Genomic DNA, 17,571 nt, shown 5'->3' with positions numbered 1-17,571 from the left:
CTGGAGTGGGTGCAGGGGGTGTGGGGCTGGATCCTGGCACCGGAACCTTCACCAGGGCTTGGGGCAGGGATGCTCCATGGTGTCCCTTGTATCATTCCCTGTGCATTGCTCAGGGATCAGGTGCTTGGAGGAAACCTGTAACAGGGCTGCTTGGGGCTGCTGTAAAATGAATCTTTTGGGCTCTGCTTGAGGCTTGTCTCTGGCATCCACTGCTGACATGAGAAGGTAAGAAAAGGTCTAGATGGACCAAATATAACCTGGGGCTGACAATGTCTTGCCCACTGCTTTCCTATCACGGGCTGCTTTACAGGGCGACCTGCCTGAAAACCAAACCCCTCAAGAGAAAGTGTTCAGCTATAGGGGTGCAATGAAGTGACCCAGTGACACCAGCGGCAATGGGGAGGGTGTCCCATTCACCCCAGGGTTCTCCAATTGCCAGGAGCAGTACTTCAGGCAGAGCCCTGGGCGTGAACTGCCTGACCCATTGCAGGCAGCGTGGGGCAGAAGAGGCCAACAAATAGGACAGGAGGGGCTGGTCATTCCCCCAAACCCTGCTCTCAGATTGCCCTGTTTTGGCTGTGGGGATGTTCTCCTGGGCAAGGCTGAAATGTTGGTGCTGGTGGAACAAAGGGAGAGCCCCATGATGCCAAAACCACCTCCCGATCAGGACAGCATTCAGTCCTGGCACTGAGGACCTGGCACTCAGGCTGGCCCCATCATCCACCTCTCCTCTCCTAGTTTCACCCAGCCTGCTCCTTGTGCCCAGCCCAGGACTCCCCCGTAACAGGTTAAACCAGCCCAGCGGAGGGTTCCTGTGCCCTGAGTTTTCAGCTGGTTTCCAGTTTTTCCTTCTCATTCCCTCAGGATTACAGGTTTCCAAAGGCAGAACCTCCTACAGGTTTTGTGCAAAAGAGGCAGCTGAGAAGGAAAAGATGCTCCCCCCCCACCATATCTCTTAAGGAAGGGCATGCTTTCAGTGTGTGCTCAACCACTATTACACACTGGAGAAGCCTCACCAGGCAGGGGATGCTCTGACTGCCCTGTGTCTCATGGGAGCCTCCTGCCTCCTGTGGTACCCCCTGAGTTCCCCCCGAGTCTGCTCTTGGGTCAGCAGCTGAATGACCCAGAGGCTGTTGAACACAGGGACAAAGCTGGAGCACAAGCCAGGAGCAAGCTGAGCCTTTGGGAAATGCCTCCCGGGGCTGTTCCCTGCCTGGCCTTTGCTTTGGATTCTAATCCTTTGGCTTTAGAGCTTCCAAACCCTGCTTGAGAGTGAAAAGCAAGCATGACTGCTTGGGGCCTCAGGGGTGTGACAAGGGACGGGTGACAAGGACAGGTTCTGGGCTGGGTTCCCTGCCCATGTCACCCTTCCAGCCCAGCCAAGGTGCCAGGAGTCCCCTTCCTCCTTCCTTGGGTGGTGGGCACCCACCCTGGCCCATCAGGGTCCCCAGTGTGCCACCTTCTCCTTCCCATTCATGCACCCATCACTTGGTAAGAGTCCCCCCTTTCCCATGTAGAGTGGGACATGGGTTCGCTCAGTGCCACCCCAGGGGGGACACCAGAAGCTGTGTGTGCCCAGATGTGTGTGCTGCTGTCGCCGCCTCCTGCCCGCCTTCGGTTCCCGGTGGGGAGGGGAAGGAAAATCGGGATTGCTCTTTGGAGAAATTCATCTTCTTTCACCGTCTTAGCTCGGCCTGAGGACCCCCGCCCTGCGCTGGTTTTGTCCCTTCTGCGGTGTGTTTAAAGGGAAAGATACAGTGAATATGCTGCAGAGAGGCTGTCAGGGGGATGTCAGGATACATGTCCAGTGGGGACAAGATGGGGAGTAGGACCAGAGGGGTGCCTCCAAATGGGAGTGTAGCTGCACTGCTTGCAGTCCTCCATGGATGGCGGTGGTCCGGGGGTGGTGGTTAGGGTGTGACAGTGGTTGGGGCTAGGTAGGGGGACAGTGCTGGCCACTGTGGCAAGGATGGGAGGTGAAATGTGCCTCTCCCAGGCATCAAACCTCCCATTTCGCATCCCTTCTCCCCAGGCTTGGAATGGAGCAGAGAGGCCAGGCAGTGGCTCCACTCTTCATCCATGCACTTCTGTACCTGTCTGGCTGTCCCTCCTCATCAGAGTGCTGCGACCGGTGGAGGGGTGCAACACTTGCGGCCCTCAAACACCACCTGCAAGGGGGGTTTGAGGCCACAACTATCCCCAGCCAGGATCGGTGCTCTGGGAGAAAGGCAACAGTGGGAACTGAAGGGATTTGAGGGAGTTTTCGAACAGCAGCCCCCATCTTGAAGGCTCAGTCCTGGGCCTCAGGGTAGGAGGGCATAGGCAGTGTGTGTGGAGGGGATTATGGCTGCTATAAAAAGCTCCAGCATCTCTCACCCCTGCTCCCTAAGGTGCTTAGGGGAGGAAAGAGGCGCTTAAACAGCAAGCTCCTGCACTAAGGAGGTGCAGGCATGGGAGCAGTTGGAGCATCCTGGCACCCTCATCAGTCCCCTTTCCCCCTGGCACCCCCAAACCTCCCCCAGGCAAAGCAGCCCCCATCACCTCTGCCCATGGACCTTCTCCCTGAGCCCCTGATGTTGGATGGCCGGACCCTCATACCCTGCTTGGAGGAGGTGGGGGGCAAGGAAAGGGTTGGTGGGGACAGCCCATCCCTGAGTAGGAGTCCTGGTGGGCAAGAGGAGCAGATAAGGTTGCTGTCATCTGCACTGGCCCCCAAGCAACTCTTCTTTCCCCACCCTCTCTGTTTTGCTTGTCCATCTGGTCCTACATTGCCACCCCACTTCAGAGGTGCTCTGACGGTGCTGGAGATGTCCTCCAAAATGCAGCCAGTTGAGGAGTGGGTGCCTGGGCTGGAAGCCACTGATGTCTTGGAGGAAGAGGGGCTGCTTTCAGCCAAAAGCCACACTCTGCTCCAGTTTCTGGAGACAAAATGGCTCCATGGCTTCTCATGACTCTCTGACAGGTTCAGAGCATCCTCAGAGCTCAGCACCAGTGCGGTGCCTGTTGATAAATCACAGCAAGGCAGGTGCCAGATGATGGCAGGGATGCGGGGATGAAGGTGCTGTGTGTGCGAAACTGGTGTCCTCTGCTGTTTCCCCTGCCGTGTTGCAGGTTCCAGTGGGCTCACAGGAGAGAAAGCAGCTGCAGCCATGGGGTCCTGCACAGCCCCATGGCCAGCCCGGTTCCCCGTGCTGAGCAGGTGAGACGCTGTGGCTCAGGAAGACGGTTGGTGGATTCCCCCTGCCATAGCATTACCTGAGGCTCGCTTGGCCTGGGGATGGGCACAGCACCAGGATCCTTCCTTGCATCCCTGCAAAAAAGGGGGTTCAAAGGAGGGGTCCTGGCTTCAGGAGGGGAGCGGGCTGAGGGTGATTCCTCACCAGACTCCTCCAAGCCTTGAGCAGCCCGGTAGACCCCGGTGCCGGTGGCCACAGGAGGGAGCTTAGCTCCTTCCTTCTCCTCCTGCTCGGAGGACAGTGTCCTGGGTGGATGACAGCCACGCTGATGCTGGGTGAGAGCTGCTGCTTGGTGCAGGAGCTTCTCCGCGGGGTCCAGCCGTGCCGTGTGGGACCCAACAAGTGTCAGGAAGGGAGCAAGGACCCGGCTTGAGTGGAAGGGGCTGCTTCCATCCCCAGGGAAGCCTCATTTCCAGCAGCTGGGTGATGGGTCCCCAGCGCAGATGAGCTGCTGGGGCTGTTGCCTGCAGCTGAGAGGGGACCAGTTGTGCCCAGTGAGTGCCATGTTCCCATGGCAGGGTCCAGTCCCTTCGAGAGCAGTGCTGGACACATGGCCTCACTGTACCCCCAGCAGTGGCTGGGGGCATCTGGGTCACCCCATTGCCCAGCCTCTACGTGTTGAAAGAGCAGGGAAGCAAGGAAACCAGCCCTCCCACCACGTACAAGCTCCTGTCCCCCAGGAATCTGGACCTTTTCAGTTTCCCCAGCACACAACCAGCTCCATCACCGACAGACCCAGGCTCACCCCCAGCATCCCTCCATGCTGCTGTGGCATTGCTGCCTGGCTTCTCCTTGACAGACCCACTGCAGGACCTAGCGTTACAAACCCAGGGCCAGATCAAATAGGAGAATGCTGGTTGGAGCAGTGGAGTGTCTGATTGGAAATGGTTAATTATTGAGGGGTGGTTTGCCGTACTGCAGCTACTGCCCTTGCTTGTTGCAAAGCAGACAAAGCCCCAGCGTGGGACTGCTGGTAATGGCTCTCATTAAAAGCCATCAGAGCAGGAGGTGGAAAATACATTCATTTTTCCCTAACTGCATTCAGAAGGGGAAAATGCCGCTCTGGCTCCGCTGTTAGGGGTGCTCTGTGTACCAGGCTGGAAAAGGCAGGGCTCGGCTCCCTGAAGTCCTGACCACTTGTCTTTTCCTGGGATCAGATCTCTGGGCCATCATTACAGCCTTTTATTAAGGTTAGGAAATATATGGAGATCAAAGGGATCTTCATAAGCAAGAGGCACTGGGACCAAGGAATGAGGTTGGTCCTGGTGCCTGTGCTCTGCTATACAGAGAAATGATGAATCCTGGTTCAAAACCCCAAGCAGGCCAAGAACTGGCCTTAGAATACCAATTAAACCATCAGGATGCTTCTTTTCGTACTTGGTCTGGGAGGTCACCCCACACCTCGCCTGCTGCTGGCTTCCCTGAGCCCCTTAAAAAAGGGAAGTGAGGATCCCTGCGGAGTTAGCAATGGAAAGGATCCCTTTGGGCAGAGAGAAGTGGGGAGAAGAGAGAAGGGCAGTTCTGGGTGGCAGTGCCCTGGCAGGGAAGAGGAAGGCACCCAGCAGAGCTGCAAAGCTAAGGGGTGGAATGATGGCCTGTGCAGATTATCAATGTACAGGGTTGGATTTGGCTCCTACTGACCTTCCAGTGCCTTTCTGCAGCCTCCAAGTCATGCTGCAGCCCCAGCTCCCTGCTGTGTCCTGGGTTCCTCCCCAGAAACAGACACCCCCATTTCTCATGCAGCCTTTTTGTCACCCTTGCCCTTTTCACCACCCATCCCTGCGCTGCAGGGCAGCCGCACACCAAAGGACCGCCTGGCTCCTCTCTGGCTCATTCCTCTCATTGGTGGGTGTATTTTGCATTTGCCTTTCTTTTTTGCTATTCACAGGGAAGAAAGGGAGGTCATGAACCCACGGGCAGACATCAGGGCAGGACTGACGTGCTTGGGAGAAGGGGAATGCCACCCACCCCAGCAAAGTCCTTAGAGGCTGGCAAAACCAGGGTGAGAAGGGCTTTGCTCTGTGGTGCCAGCTCTGCCCTTCCCTTCCTCTCTTTGCCTGGTCCTGCATGGTGGCTGCTGCAGTCCCACTGCATCTTCCTGCTGCTCCATCGCTCCGCTCCATTCCCGCTGCTCCATCCCGCCTGGCCCAGCCACCGTGCCCATCACGTCTGTTGTGGTAAGTGGCAGGTCTCGCCGATGGTGATGACCACGTCCTGGGGCTGGTGGTCCCGGCGCCGTGGCACCTCGGGCATCTCACTCATCTCATTGACGCTGTTGCTGATGCAGTTGACGTCGCTCTTGTTGCTGTTGTCATCTGGGCTGGGGCCAAAGATCCAGTCTGGAGGAGGGAAAAGCACAAAACAAGCTGCTGGTTACGTCTGGCTGTTCCCAGAGTCAAAGCTGGCTGGGAAATCACTGCCTCCCACTACATCCTGCCCCTCACTCTGGGTATTTGCCATCCCACCCCTGCCCCTTCAGTCCCCTTGGATCCCCTGGTACTGGGGTCTCTGCTCTTCCCAGCTTCAGGCTGGTTTTCAGGCTGCTTGTTTCTAGAAGCCCTCCTGGCTTAGGCAAATGAAATCACACTGCTAATCCCAAAAATGAAAATGAAGTGCCTCTGAAGCGAAGTGTGCATCTGGGCTCTCTGGCAATGTATTCCCCACAGCAGGTTTTTGCTGTCAGAAACAGAGGGAATGATTAAATAACCGTGTGACATCCAAAAGGGGCTGGAGGCATGGCTGGGGACACAGCTTATCTGCCATGGGAGTGCATCACAGCCACACCAGGGCTTCAACCACTCCATGGGCAGCTTTGGGGCTGTGCTTCTGGCAGAACACCAGAGCACCAGGACGTGGCTCTGAGCTGATCCAGTTACTCTGACAACCCTGGGGGTGACTGATCCCACTCCAAAATACAGTGGTCACTACTGCAACGTGGTATGACCAAGACATCCCTTGCAGCACAAACGGCTGCAGCTCTGTGGTGTGCTGCTTCCCAGATATCTACTATTTGAAAACCTGGTTGTTTGGGCAGTGAGAGGCCATGTCCAGCCATGATGGAGACACACCAGCAAGGAGCAAACCAAGGGTGTGCAGGTCTAAGTGACAGTGGTGGGCAGTGGAACACCAGGACCTCTCTGCTTCAGCCCTGTTCTCAAAACAAAGCAGAGATGGGTACCAGGAGGCGGACAAAGGTCCATCCTGGTTTAGCTGTTTCTGAGGATTCCACTTATTCACCAATGGATCCTGCTCAAGAAATGACATTTTTCTCCTTTGTGGCATTTTCTGTCCCCATGAGCGTTTCAATTGCAGCTCTTTGGAGGAGGATGCAGGCTGCCTGGCAGAGCAGGGCCAGAGAAGTGCAATCACGGCGAGACACTGCCTTTTCCATGGGCTGTGGAAGAAAGCTTTGCAGCCAAACCAAGGCTGAATGAGAGCAAACGCAGGAGTGGGATCCCAGGTGTGGAGGGAGGGGAAGATCTGACCTTTTGGGTCACCAGTGGTGTCCAGACATTGCTGCAGGAGTGGTAAGAGAGATGGGAATGACCTGTGGTCCTCCCTGTGCTTGGCGTGTGCACTGCAGGTTAATGCTGGGGCTTTTCTGAAAGCCCCAAAGCTTCTTTTGTGAAGAAACACCGAAGTTTTGTCATTTTTCTCCAGCCTGAAGCCATTTGGCCACACCATTCCCAAGGGCACAGGGCATGGCTTTTGGGGCGCTGCTCATGCTGTGGAGCCAGGGTGGGAGTCCAGCCCTGCCATAGGGAAGAGGCAGAAAGAAAGGGGGTGTTGTACCCCGCTGTGCTGGTGTGGGCTGGCTGGACATGGGTGCAGGTTACAAGGAAGAGAAGGCTTCCTCCACGCTGGGCACATGTGACGTGTCCAGACGATGACTGTTTGTTTCTTGTCTTTCCTTTTTTGTTCACCTCCATCAGGATTTGCTGGTTGTGTGCTGGTGCTGCCAAGAGTGATTGGAGAACTCATTGAAGATGTGGTCCAAAGGCTTTTGGGGAGCCCTGGATCTGCCCCAAGTCCCAGCTGGGGCATTTAGCTTTCACTTGCATGGTCCACAATCCCTGGGCTCTCCATCGCAACCCTTCCCTAAGGAAAGCAGCCAAGCCCGGAAGGCTCATTTATGTCTTTTTCCCTTTATAGCCTCCATTTTGCTTGGATTTACTGGATTTAGACCAAAGCCAAACACTCCACTGGCTGCTTCCTGGCTGCCTGGGCTGGGTCCATGCTGGTTGAACCCCCCCTCTTCTGCCCCTAAGACCTCCTAGGCTCACATGCAGCCGCTTGACGTGAGGAGGATCCAGAAGACAATAACAAGATTGCCTCCTACAAATACTATTAAAGTTCTCAGCTTGCTTTCCTTGACGTCAGCCATAAAACTCCAGTGGGAGCAGGGGCTGGTCTGGCAGGGAAGAAAGGGAATATCCTGTAGAAAAAGAGGTGATGGGTACCCAAATATCCTAAGACCCATTGCACGAGGGTTGCGGCATGCGATGGGAAGCAAAGAGCACATCTTTGCATGCCTGTAAGCGAGGGCAGGTGGCATTTGGTGGCCAAGCAATGAACACTTGAGGGCATTTGCAGGCAGCAGAAGAAGCCAGAGCCAGGCACAGCACTGTGATACTATTATAAAGGGAGAAACGTAGAGGATGATGCTTTGGGAGAGCAACGTGGGGCTCAGCAAAAGCCATTTCTATGGGAAAAGGGTTAGGGTGCATCACCATGACAGGGTGCCCAGGGAAGGTCGCTCATGAGGGAAGTCGCTCATGTGAGGCTGCCACAGTCTAGTTCCTGGGTAAGAGCGGGCTGGGTTGTACGCGCTAATCCGAACCGCTGCTTCCCTGGGAATTATTTCTGGAGCCTGCTGGATCTAATTACCCAGTAATCTGCAGGAAGATGTAATTAGGCTGTCATTAGAGGGTATTTACTGCGATGCCTTTATGATTTGACTGTGTAAGTAAGGAGTGAAGTAATTACACAATTACACGTTATTTGTGGCCATTTATGGCCTGTAACTTCAGCGTGTTGCCATGTGTGGAAGAGGGGAGCGAGGCCCCATGGAGCTGATGGAGGATCTCCTGCCAGCAGGACCCTGGAGAAACAGCCATAAAACTGTCAGCACCCTCAACGTGCTCCCCCCCAGCTTCCCCCCCAGCTCCTCTCAGCCTGCGGTTGAGAAACCAAAGTCTCCCATGGGATATCTGGGGAGGGATGAAGGGGAGGAGAGAGGAGACCTGCATGGCTTTGGCCCCATGAGATGAAACTTTGCTCTGATGTGGAAGGATCTTTGCAGGGGATGTGATGCACAACCTTACGTCATGCACAAGCATGTGTTAGAAACCTTGATAATGAGCCCTGGAAGGGGGGGGGGAGTAATCAGGTAATGGAGGGTAGTGAGGGGCTGGGAGCTGAGGGGTGGTGGTGACCCTCCCAAGGTAGCTGAAGCCTTTAGCATCGTGACAGGGATTTCTCTCTCCATCTCTTACCTCTGGCAGGGGGTCTGCATGAGCAGCAAACAATGGGCACCGTTGTCACCAAGGGGAAAATGAAATCCTCTTTTGGAGGAAAGTCACCATTCGCGTTCGCACAGGCTCCAGCCACAAGGAGTCATTGTCACATAAAGGAGAGGGACAAAGTGACTTTCTCAGCCAGGCGTCTAACCCAGAAGCACCTCTCCCTGCCAGCCAGGAGCTGCCGGGGCTCAGCCTGCCTCCTGAGGTCGTGCAGGGCGAAAGGCGAGGTGGAAAGTGCTGAGATGGGGTGAGATCAACATGGAGTGATTGATCCAAAGCAGCTGGGGAGAGGAGATAGGGCAGGCTGGGTAAACCAGGAGGCGTGGAGCAGAATCTCTCCCTAAATTAACCGAGTGATGTGGCATAAAGTGCCCCTGCACCTCCCTGGCTCTGCCTGCGTCTTTGACTGCATCCCTGAAAGCAGGACCTTTAGGACATACTGTGTTTTTCGGGGCAGACAAACACTGTTCAGGGCTTCCCAGATTTCACAGTGTGTTTTACCTCTCCTCATACCAGCACCATGAGGGGTGATCTCTTCCCGGAAACCCCTTACAGTGCAGAGAGTAGCCTCCTGCTGCCTGTGTCCACAGGAGCACAGGGATGCTTCATGCCCAGTTTTATCCAGGCCAGGTCCCCTGCATCCACTGGTGACAGGGGGGATGTCTAAGAGGCACTTCAGCCACTGGGCAAGAGATGTCCCTAACAGAAGAGCAGAGGGAAGTGGGAGAAAGAGCCGAAATTTAAATGCAATGCAGTGAGACATTCACACCCCCTACAGAGATGGAAGCAAGCAACGGAAGGGGAAACATGTTAGATGAACAACTGAACTCGTGCTCTAGTTTTATTTGCTTTAAATGGAGCTGGGTGTGAAAACAGCTGCTAAAAAAGCCTTTTTCAGAGCAGCAGGAGCAGAAGCACCTCTTTCTTTGAAACAGGTCCTGACCCAGGAATCACCTTGTGCTCTGCAGCAAGGCAGGACCAGCTCTGGCCAAGTTCAAGGGTATCCCTCATGTGACTCATGTCCCTTTGCAGTCTCAGCTGGACATCGTATCTGTCTCACTTGCAGGATGGACTCTGCTTATTCGTTAGCAAAATCAGCAGATATCTCCCAGGTTTGGTCTGCTGGAAAATCTCTGTCTGCCTCCGGCAGAAGTAATTTGTTATCAAGAAGTCCCTTTTCCCCCAGGTTCAATGTCTTTCTGAATTAGCTTGCTGTTGGAGTCTGTTCTTCCTTCCCTGTTTTGCAGGAATTTCCTAGGTTAGTCATGCTGGCCAAGTCAAAACTGTCCTACACACCAAGCAACATGAGCACGCTGCTTTCCTGATAGACAGGGAAGAACACTGTCCCTCTGCAGAGCTGTCACCTGGCATGAAGGGGAAAGGGGGTGACAAGGAAAAGGCATTCAATTAATTATGATATTCTCTTAAAAATAGCTCCTGTGCACCAGAACAACCCTGGACCAAGCCTGCATTTGATCCCAGTCACATCCCTGGAAAGTGGTGCTGCTCTGGAGAGCAGGTTTCAGAGAGGTGGTGACTCAGGTGTGGTACATGGGAGGCAGGGATGCTCCTGGCTTGCTTATTTGCTGTCCTCATCCTCCAGCCCATTGGAGGCAAAGACGGTCAGAGAATGAGGAGCTGTGCTCGGTCTCAGCTCAAAAACACCAGCACTTGAGAGGAGTAGAGAGGCACGGTGCTCTCCTTAGGGACCGGACACAGCCCATCGCTGGACCACAGGATGGCAGGCATGGAAACGCCACTGTAGGATGGCACATCCCTGAGGCCAGCCTTAGTCGCTCCCTGGCAGCATGTGCTGGGAGCAATCCCACTGCTCAGGCTTCGTGCTTCAAAGGTTTGGCTGCAGAAGCAGCTGTCCTGGAGTGAGGCCACTGCTGCCTGCTTTTGGCAGGGCCAGACCACTGTGACCACTTGTCTGGCCAACAGCCGCAGCCTGCAGCTGTGGTGATGCCAGGATGGATGCGGCAATGGGGTATCTGTCTGTTATTACAGTAGCTGGGAGTGGGAATTAACCCACTGGAAGCCATCCTACAGCAGCTGCTGCTAGACATCAGCAACCCTAACCGGTGCCTAAAGAACCACAGAGCACCCCTATGCACCCAAAGGGAAACTGAGGCAGGGGGTTAGTGTTAGAGGTGGGTTAGCATCCGGATGGGAAACAGAAGGGAACCTGATGTAGTCTCTTCTTTTCCAACAACTTTGGGAGGCAAATGAATCATAGTCAAACCAGAGCCCAAAGAGGAGATGTAAGTCTTCTCTGATGGGCCTGAGACTCAATTTGCAATCCCTGCTACGGGCTGAATTACCCTAAGAGCCCTGTGGCTCTGCGTGGAGCAATTAAGAGTGGATCCCGACTCCCTGCAGGATCACCCAGCAGCTGTTTTCAGTAACGCCGCGTTCATGCACAGTTTCTTTGTTCAAAGAAACCATTTCCGAAAGAAGCCTGAAATGTGGCGGGTGGAGATAAGGCTGAAAAAGAAAAATACAGCCGGTGGGCCAAAAGGGCGAAGAAATGAAAGACCGTGCTCCAAGAATGGGTTAAGGTTTTGAGCTGCTTTGAAGCCATCAACCCACACAGTCCCACCAGCATCAGCGAGCTTGCCCTGCCGTACCCCATCTTGGGCTCATCCCCAAAGGAAAAACTTCCTCGAGGTCTCCTCCGGAGATCAGCAGCTCAGAGGAAACCTCGTCTGAACTGGGTGACACCAGCAAAGGTCTCTTTGCAAAGCATCAGCTCCCACGCAGACTGAAGTGGCTCCGTGCAGGCAGCGCGATGCTTTCCCAGGGACCACACGCGCTGTTGTCCCCATGGCAACAGTTTTGTTTCCAGTCAAACTTTTGTGGTTTTTTTTTTTTTTTCCCTTTTTCCTCCTTTTTTTCGTGTGTTTCAATAAGGGCAATGTGCAGTGAACTGCTGGGGACGGAGGAGGGAGGGCGGGCTGATTCCCAAGGATTGCAGCCATCAGGCGCTCCGTGCGTTGGTGACAGGCTTGTCATTTGCCAAGCCGGCACTTCTCCGCAGCGCCGTCTCTGGCAGCTCTCCAGCGCTCCTGAGTTAAGCCGCTTTCCAAATGCTTCGACCCAATTTGTCTTAACTGGTAGCCGGGTCTGAGCGGCTCTCACGCAGAGCCTTCCCCTCCTACCTCGCATCCATGCCCAGGCAGAGATGTCCGATGAGTTTTGGGAAAGGCGCAAACATGAGGCTTTGTCAGCTCCAGGCAAGCGGGAAAACAGAAACCAGAGAGAAATCAGGCTCTCCCTGGCCAAGTCTGTCCAGGAAAACCTGAGGAGGGGCCTTTTTCAGAGCCCTCTTATCCCTATCCAGGGGGATGAGGACAGACAGGATGCTCACCCTGGCTGGAGGGGATCTCGGCCTTCATCCTCTCCAATAATACATCTCCTCCGATGCAGCCTCCCATTTCCTGCTCCTCTTTACCAAACTGGGCATCACAGCTGCGCTCAGCTCTCCCCAGGGATGCCTGGACAAGCTCTAATTGAATTTTAAGAAGCAGCTGCAAGAGGTGTCAGTGTCTCAAATACCCATTCAGATTTCACAGGGGAAGAGCTCAGCAGCAGCCCAAGAGCCCCTTCGCCATCCTGAACTGAGCCCAGCAACTGCGTCCCTGTTGGTGCATGGAGCTGGTGATGCTCTGACTCCTCCAGTGGTGCCCTACGAGCTGCTGGTGAGGAGTTAAAATCATCCTTGACGTCTCCGAGTGACTGTTTAAAGTAGTGATTAGCTATTCACACTTTAATCTCCCTCAAACAGGCTCCAGCCCTTTGGCATCTTATTTCCATCTCTCTGTATCCTTATAAATATGATTAGTGCAGAAACTCTGTTAGCGGAAGTTGGAGCTGCTGCTGAGTGTATAAATTCAGGCATTGTGTTAAGGCAGCTAATAGACCGGTTTCTTATTTACTATCCCTTGGTCCCTCTGTCCTGTCCCTGAAGTAATTTTATGCAAACTTATTCAAATGGAACCTTCTCTTTAAGGGCTGTTTCTTGGCAGTGTTAACAAACATGGACTTGTCTGCTTTCCTCCAAGGACTGGCTCATTTTAAGTGCATAAATGGTGTGAAGACAAGCCTGGAGTGCTAAATAGGACGAGTCAGAGGCAGCCCTCGGCACGGAGGGGTGCTGCTGGAGTTTGTAGATGCCTTCTTCTCTTTCTCAATGGGGCAGAAGCTCACGTCTGGATTTGTGACCCTAACTCGGAGAGATGTCACCTCCACCAGGGCAGAGAGGATGCTCTGTGCCCAGTGAGGGTGTTCAGCTGGGAAAGGGCTTCTCCAAAGTGGCAGAAAGTGGGTAGACATTCCCAGTGCCTGGCCAGCCCTGGGGTGGCTGTGGTGCTGTGAAAGGCTGTGGCAGTCCCTTTGTGCCCCTTTGTGGCTTTGCTAGGGAAGGGACACCCTGCTGACCTTGTCCCACACAGAGGCATATCAAAAAGTGCCCAAGGTCACCAGGGAGCATTGATGCTGAGCACGGAATGGGCATGGGTGTCTCCAGCCGTGACTGCAGCCTCTCTCCCTGACTGGAAGGGCATGACATTTATGTGGATTTTAGCTCTGTTTTGCAGTACTCACCCAAGGGGTGTTTTTGAGCACTCACATCCATGCTCTCCTGCACCAGGTACCCCAGTAATCAGGGCAGCGGTGTCTGCTCCATGCAGGCACTATGACTCATAGGGGTTTCTAACCTGGCCTGACCTGGTCCTTTGAGCATCTCAGGGCAGGAGTGTGTACAATTTTAGGTGCTGTCCCTTTGTTGGGAAGGCAATGCTAAATCAGATCAGCAGCAGAGCTGGGAGATGTTACAGCCCCAGCAAGATGCTGATTAAGTGTTATATTTAACACTTTAAGACGTAACCATTCGCTTCTAGCTGGGGCAAAAAAAGACTCCTCAGCAGCAGCTCTCTGCTGTTTTCCTGGCTGAGCCTCACGTGAGAGCCCAAGCACTGCTCCCTGCCAGGAGGTTTGACCTTTCTTGTCCCAAATCCCTCCTTCCCATATACCTATGTCCCATATCTTCTGGCCCCTGCCTGCTCATGACCCCCTGCCCAAGGGACTTGGCTTGCCGTCCCATCAACCAGGCATGGGTGCTGCCTGCCTTGCAGGCAGTTGGTTAGAGTTTTGACTGGTGTGTACCTCCTGCATCCCAGGAGCACAGAAATAAAGGGGGATCATGAAGGAACATGTGTATTTTGCTCCACATGAGTGTGATCTTCCTCCCGCTGCAGAGATGGAGCCTGCAGGGCTGCATCCCTGGCTGGGGGTCAGGCTCAGAGCAAGGGCTGTGCAGAGGGATTTCAGCTCTGTTCCGCTGCAGAGGACATTGCTCCTCAGAGCTTTCAGTGGGGGGTATATACATCTGCAGGAGCTAGGAGCTTAGATCCATCTGTGGATCCCTCCTAGCCCCTCATCTGAGCTGGAAAACTGCGACCAGCTCCCTGCAGCAGGGCCCTGTTCCCAAAAGGACATGGCAAGCTGGCTGCGGGGGCCAAAAGTTGCCATGCATTCAGAAGGGAACTGGGCGCATTCACACTCCCCACCACGACCAGCATGACAAATCATGGGCAAACAGCAAGAGTGACACTGAGGGCATGTTTTAAGCAGCCAACCCCTCTGCCTGCACCTCTGCCTGAGCCTCTGCCTGCCCACAGCGTCTACAGCCAGCAGAGTGTTTGCGCGTTTGTCCCCAATGACAAGGGACCTCGTTCCTCAGCAGCAGGGTGGAATGAAGAGCCAGGAAGCCAAATCCCATAAAAACATGCACTCTTTGGGCTATCATTGTCCGGATTTGTTGCACAGGCTGTAATGGTTGTGCTAGGTGCTGTACAAGGGAGCCAGCCTGCTGAGTCGTGTTTCCTGTGAGTTTGTGGGTTCTCTGGTGTCTGATCAGGGGTTAGGCTCATATGGCAGCTATTCTTTCACAGTGCACTGGCAGGTTGTTCTCCTGTGCTCAGGTATCTGTTGACATGAAACTTTTCATTTTGGAGACCTCTAATCCAAGCTCAGTTGTTTGGCAGCACCAACTTAAGCACACACACACTTACACATACATGCACAAGCCTCATCTCTTTAGGAAGGGAGCTGAACCCAAGGATTTTCTCTGGGAAGCTCATCAACGCACAGCTCAGCTTGGCGAACCCAGCACATCAGATAAACTAACACTCCTGTAAAGGTGAAAGGGTAAAGGCTTGGTCTAAACCTCACCAAATCAAAGGGGAATGATCAGCCAGCATCCCCGGGCTCTGCCCCAGGCTCTTCTTCACCCCATGCACACAGCTCGTGATGCGCGCACTCACCTATAAAGTCATGAATGAGGTCCTTGATGAGATGCCCGACGATGGCATACGCCACTGCCACCACCACCAGGGCTGCCATGAGAAGGTAGAGGACAGCCTTGGGCAGAGGAATGGCATCTCGAGGAGGGGGCTTGTACTCCTTGTAAAGCTGGTCGTTGTCTGAGTACGAGTACTGGAACAAGTGGTCCAGGCCAGCCGTGAAGTTGCTGGAGTTCATGGACTGGCTGTTGGACAGGTAGCTGTCCTGCTCAGGGTCCTGCAGGACACTTAGCACCGAGCTGGTGGTGGCTTCCACTTGCTGTACCAAGTTCAGAGTCTTGTTAACGCTGGGAAGGATCTGGGAGAGGAAAGTGCTCCAATCTTTGATGGCACTGATGTTGCAAATGATCATAATTGCAATGGGGAGAGAGGTCTCCAAGCCCAAGAGATTTAAAAGGGAAAGAAAGAGGTGAGAATTGCTGTGCTTACACCAAACCATGTACTGCAAGCTGGGCAGAGAAGGTCTTGCTGGGGCAGGTTTCTCATTTGCGTATTCTTACATGATCCAGTAGGGATGTATCTGTGGTATACTGGTCCTCACCCCTGGAAATGCCCGCAGCAAACCCCTATGGACATGAAGTTCTTTGGGAAAAAGTAGGTGCTAGAATGATTTTGAGCGATACCATTTTTGTCCCTCAGCCATCTCCCCCAGATGCTACTCACTGATGAAAACCAGAGAGCCAGGATCCTGTAGCTATTTTCAGTCATCTGGAAAACAAAGATAAATCGCCCTTCTCCAGCCTCTTTTCACAGGTGATGGTCCTTGGAGAGGCAGAAATCCCTCTTTGCCATCGCCCAGGCTCAGCGTGGGTACCAGCAGGCGCAAGGTGTGCGGGGCCGTGCCTCTCCTCTCCCGTAGCGCTGCCTGAAGAGTCCGCAGAGGAGAAATGTATGTTCAAACCCCACAAAGTTCAGCTGCTCACAATGCGTGTCAGAGCGGGCAGCAAGCAGCTCCCAGCCGCGCTCTCAGCAACTCCTGTTGCCGACATCTCCTGATTGATTCCTTTAAGAACAAAACCATAGTCAGAGACGATGTCCACAACAGCAGCGAGCCCGGTGCCTGGTTTCCAAAGGGCAGCCCAGATGAGGAGTGGCTGCTCTCGGGTTTTACCTTACGGACTTTTGCAAGCGAACAGATCAGCTCTCCTGATGCTCCGGCTTGCTCTATCCGGCTCCCTACAGACCTCCTCGCAAAGAGCAACCGCTCCGGAGCCGCTGCCTGCTGTCTGCGGGCTGTGTGTGTGTGTATGTATACTCCTCCTCGTCCTCTTCCTCTCCTACCCCTTCACCCTGCAGCCCTGCTCGCTCTTCCCAGCCGCCCGGCTGCCAGCAGCGAGGGGGATTATCCACCGCCGAGGGGCTGGCTCCACAACTCCGGAGCGCGCTGTGGAGCCGGCGGCTGCTCCCCGGGGAGTTAATCCTTTTGCTTCCAGGAGACGTGCCTTGATCCTCCCGCTGGATCCTCCCGCTGGGGCGGTGGAGGGGAAGGTGGGGAGCAGCGGGAGCGTGCGTGTGGGTACACGCGTGTGCATGAGAGCGCAGCCGGCGCGTCCCGGCGGCAGCACAGGCTCAAGCAGCGCTGAGGACGGATCCGGCGTCCCCTCCGGCGCGACCCCCTGGTCCAGCCCGGCCGCGAGTGCTCAGCACAGCCTTTGTCTGGGAGCTGTGCTGCGGGCAGGGAGGAATCAGATCGCAGGCGCTGCCGGGAGGAAGGCGGACATCATCGATCCCGCCGCCAGCATCCCAAGGGAGCGATGCTCCACACAGCCCTGTCCTCCCCCCTCCCCGCCCAAGCCAAGTTTTTGGCATCAGCGGGATGCCTGATTTGCAGAAAGCCTGCAGGATTTGGGGCTGAGCTCCCTTGCCATCTCCCCACCCTGGGTAGCTCTCTATGTAAGCCAGTAAGAGCCAGCCTGTCCCTGGTCACCTTGATGATGGTTTTAACTGGTCCAGGTTCCCTACAAACACTTTTTGTCCTCCTTGGCAATGGGATTTCACTGAGGTCCTGGCTCGGTTTGAAGGCACCGGGAGGAAGAAGAAAACTTAGAGAGGGGGAAATTGTCTTTCTATATTTGGAGGTGAAAATATATCACAGCTCCATCTTTCACGTCCTTCTTTCTCTTTTTTGGGCAGCTTCCCCATGTACAAAATAGCTGTCACGAAGGCAAGGAAATCACGGCATCAGGCCCAAAGGCAGCCAGATGGAGCTTCTGAGAAATAATGGCAAAAGATTAACTTTAAGTGTGTGTGTTAGCCGCAGCAATCCAGCCAGCTGCCGGGGGGGTGGGGGGTGGGGGGTGGAGAGTGGGGGGGATGGGGGGTGGAAGGGTATAGAATAAAATGGGAACATCTCTCCCTTACAATGAAATCACCAGGGCTCAAGTAGGTGATGGACAGATTGTACAGCTCAGAAGCAAAGAAAAGCTTTTCTGCCCCTCTTGGAGTGTG

At 54.5% G+C, this 17,571-nt stretch overlaps 1 protein-coding gene across 1 annotated transcript; it reads right to left on the bottom strand.

Annotated features, from left to right (window-relative positions):
* Positions 1 to 4,615: 4,615 nt before the first annotated feature.
* SMIM44 (small integral membrane protein 44) lies at positions 4,616 to 16,575 on the bottom strand. Its single transcript, XM_065673446.1, has 2 exons — positions 15,085 to 16,575; positions 4,616 to 5,575 (listed from the first exon to the last, which is right to left on the bottom strand). The coding sequence occupies exons 1-2, from the start codon at positions 15,560 to 15,562 to the stop codon at positions 5,400 to 5,402; spliced, it is 654 nt and encodes a 217-aa protein (XP_065529518.1). The 5' UTR covers positions 15,563 to 16,575; the 3' UTR covers positions 4,616 to 5,399.
* Positions 16,576 to 17,571: the final 996 nt, after the last annotated feature.

Source organism: Lathamus discolor, chromosome 3 (genome assembly GCF_037157495.1).
Source record: "Lathamus discolor isolate bLatDis1 chromosome 3, bLatDis1.hap1, whole genome shotgun sequence".
Lineage (NCBI taxonomy): Eukaryota > Metazoa > Chordata > Aves > Psittaciformes > Psittacidae > Lathamus > Lathamus discolor.
The sequence above is the reverse complement of the archived record's forward strand: the minus strand, read 5'-3'. Positions and strand labels throughout refer to the sequence as shown.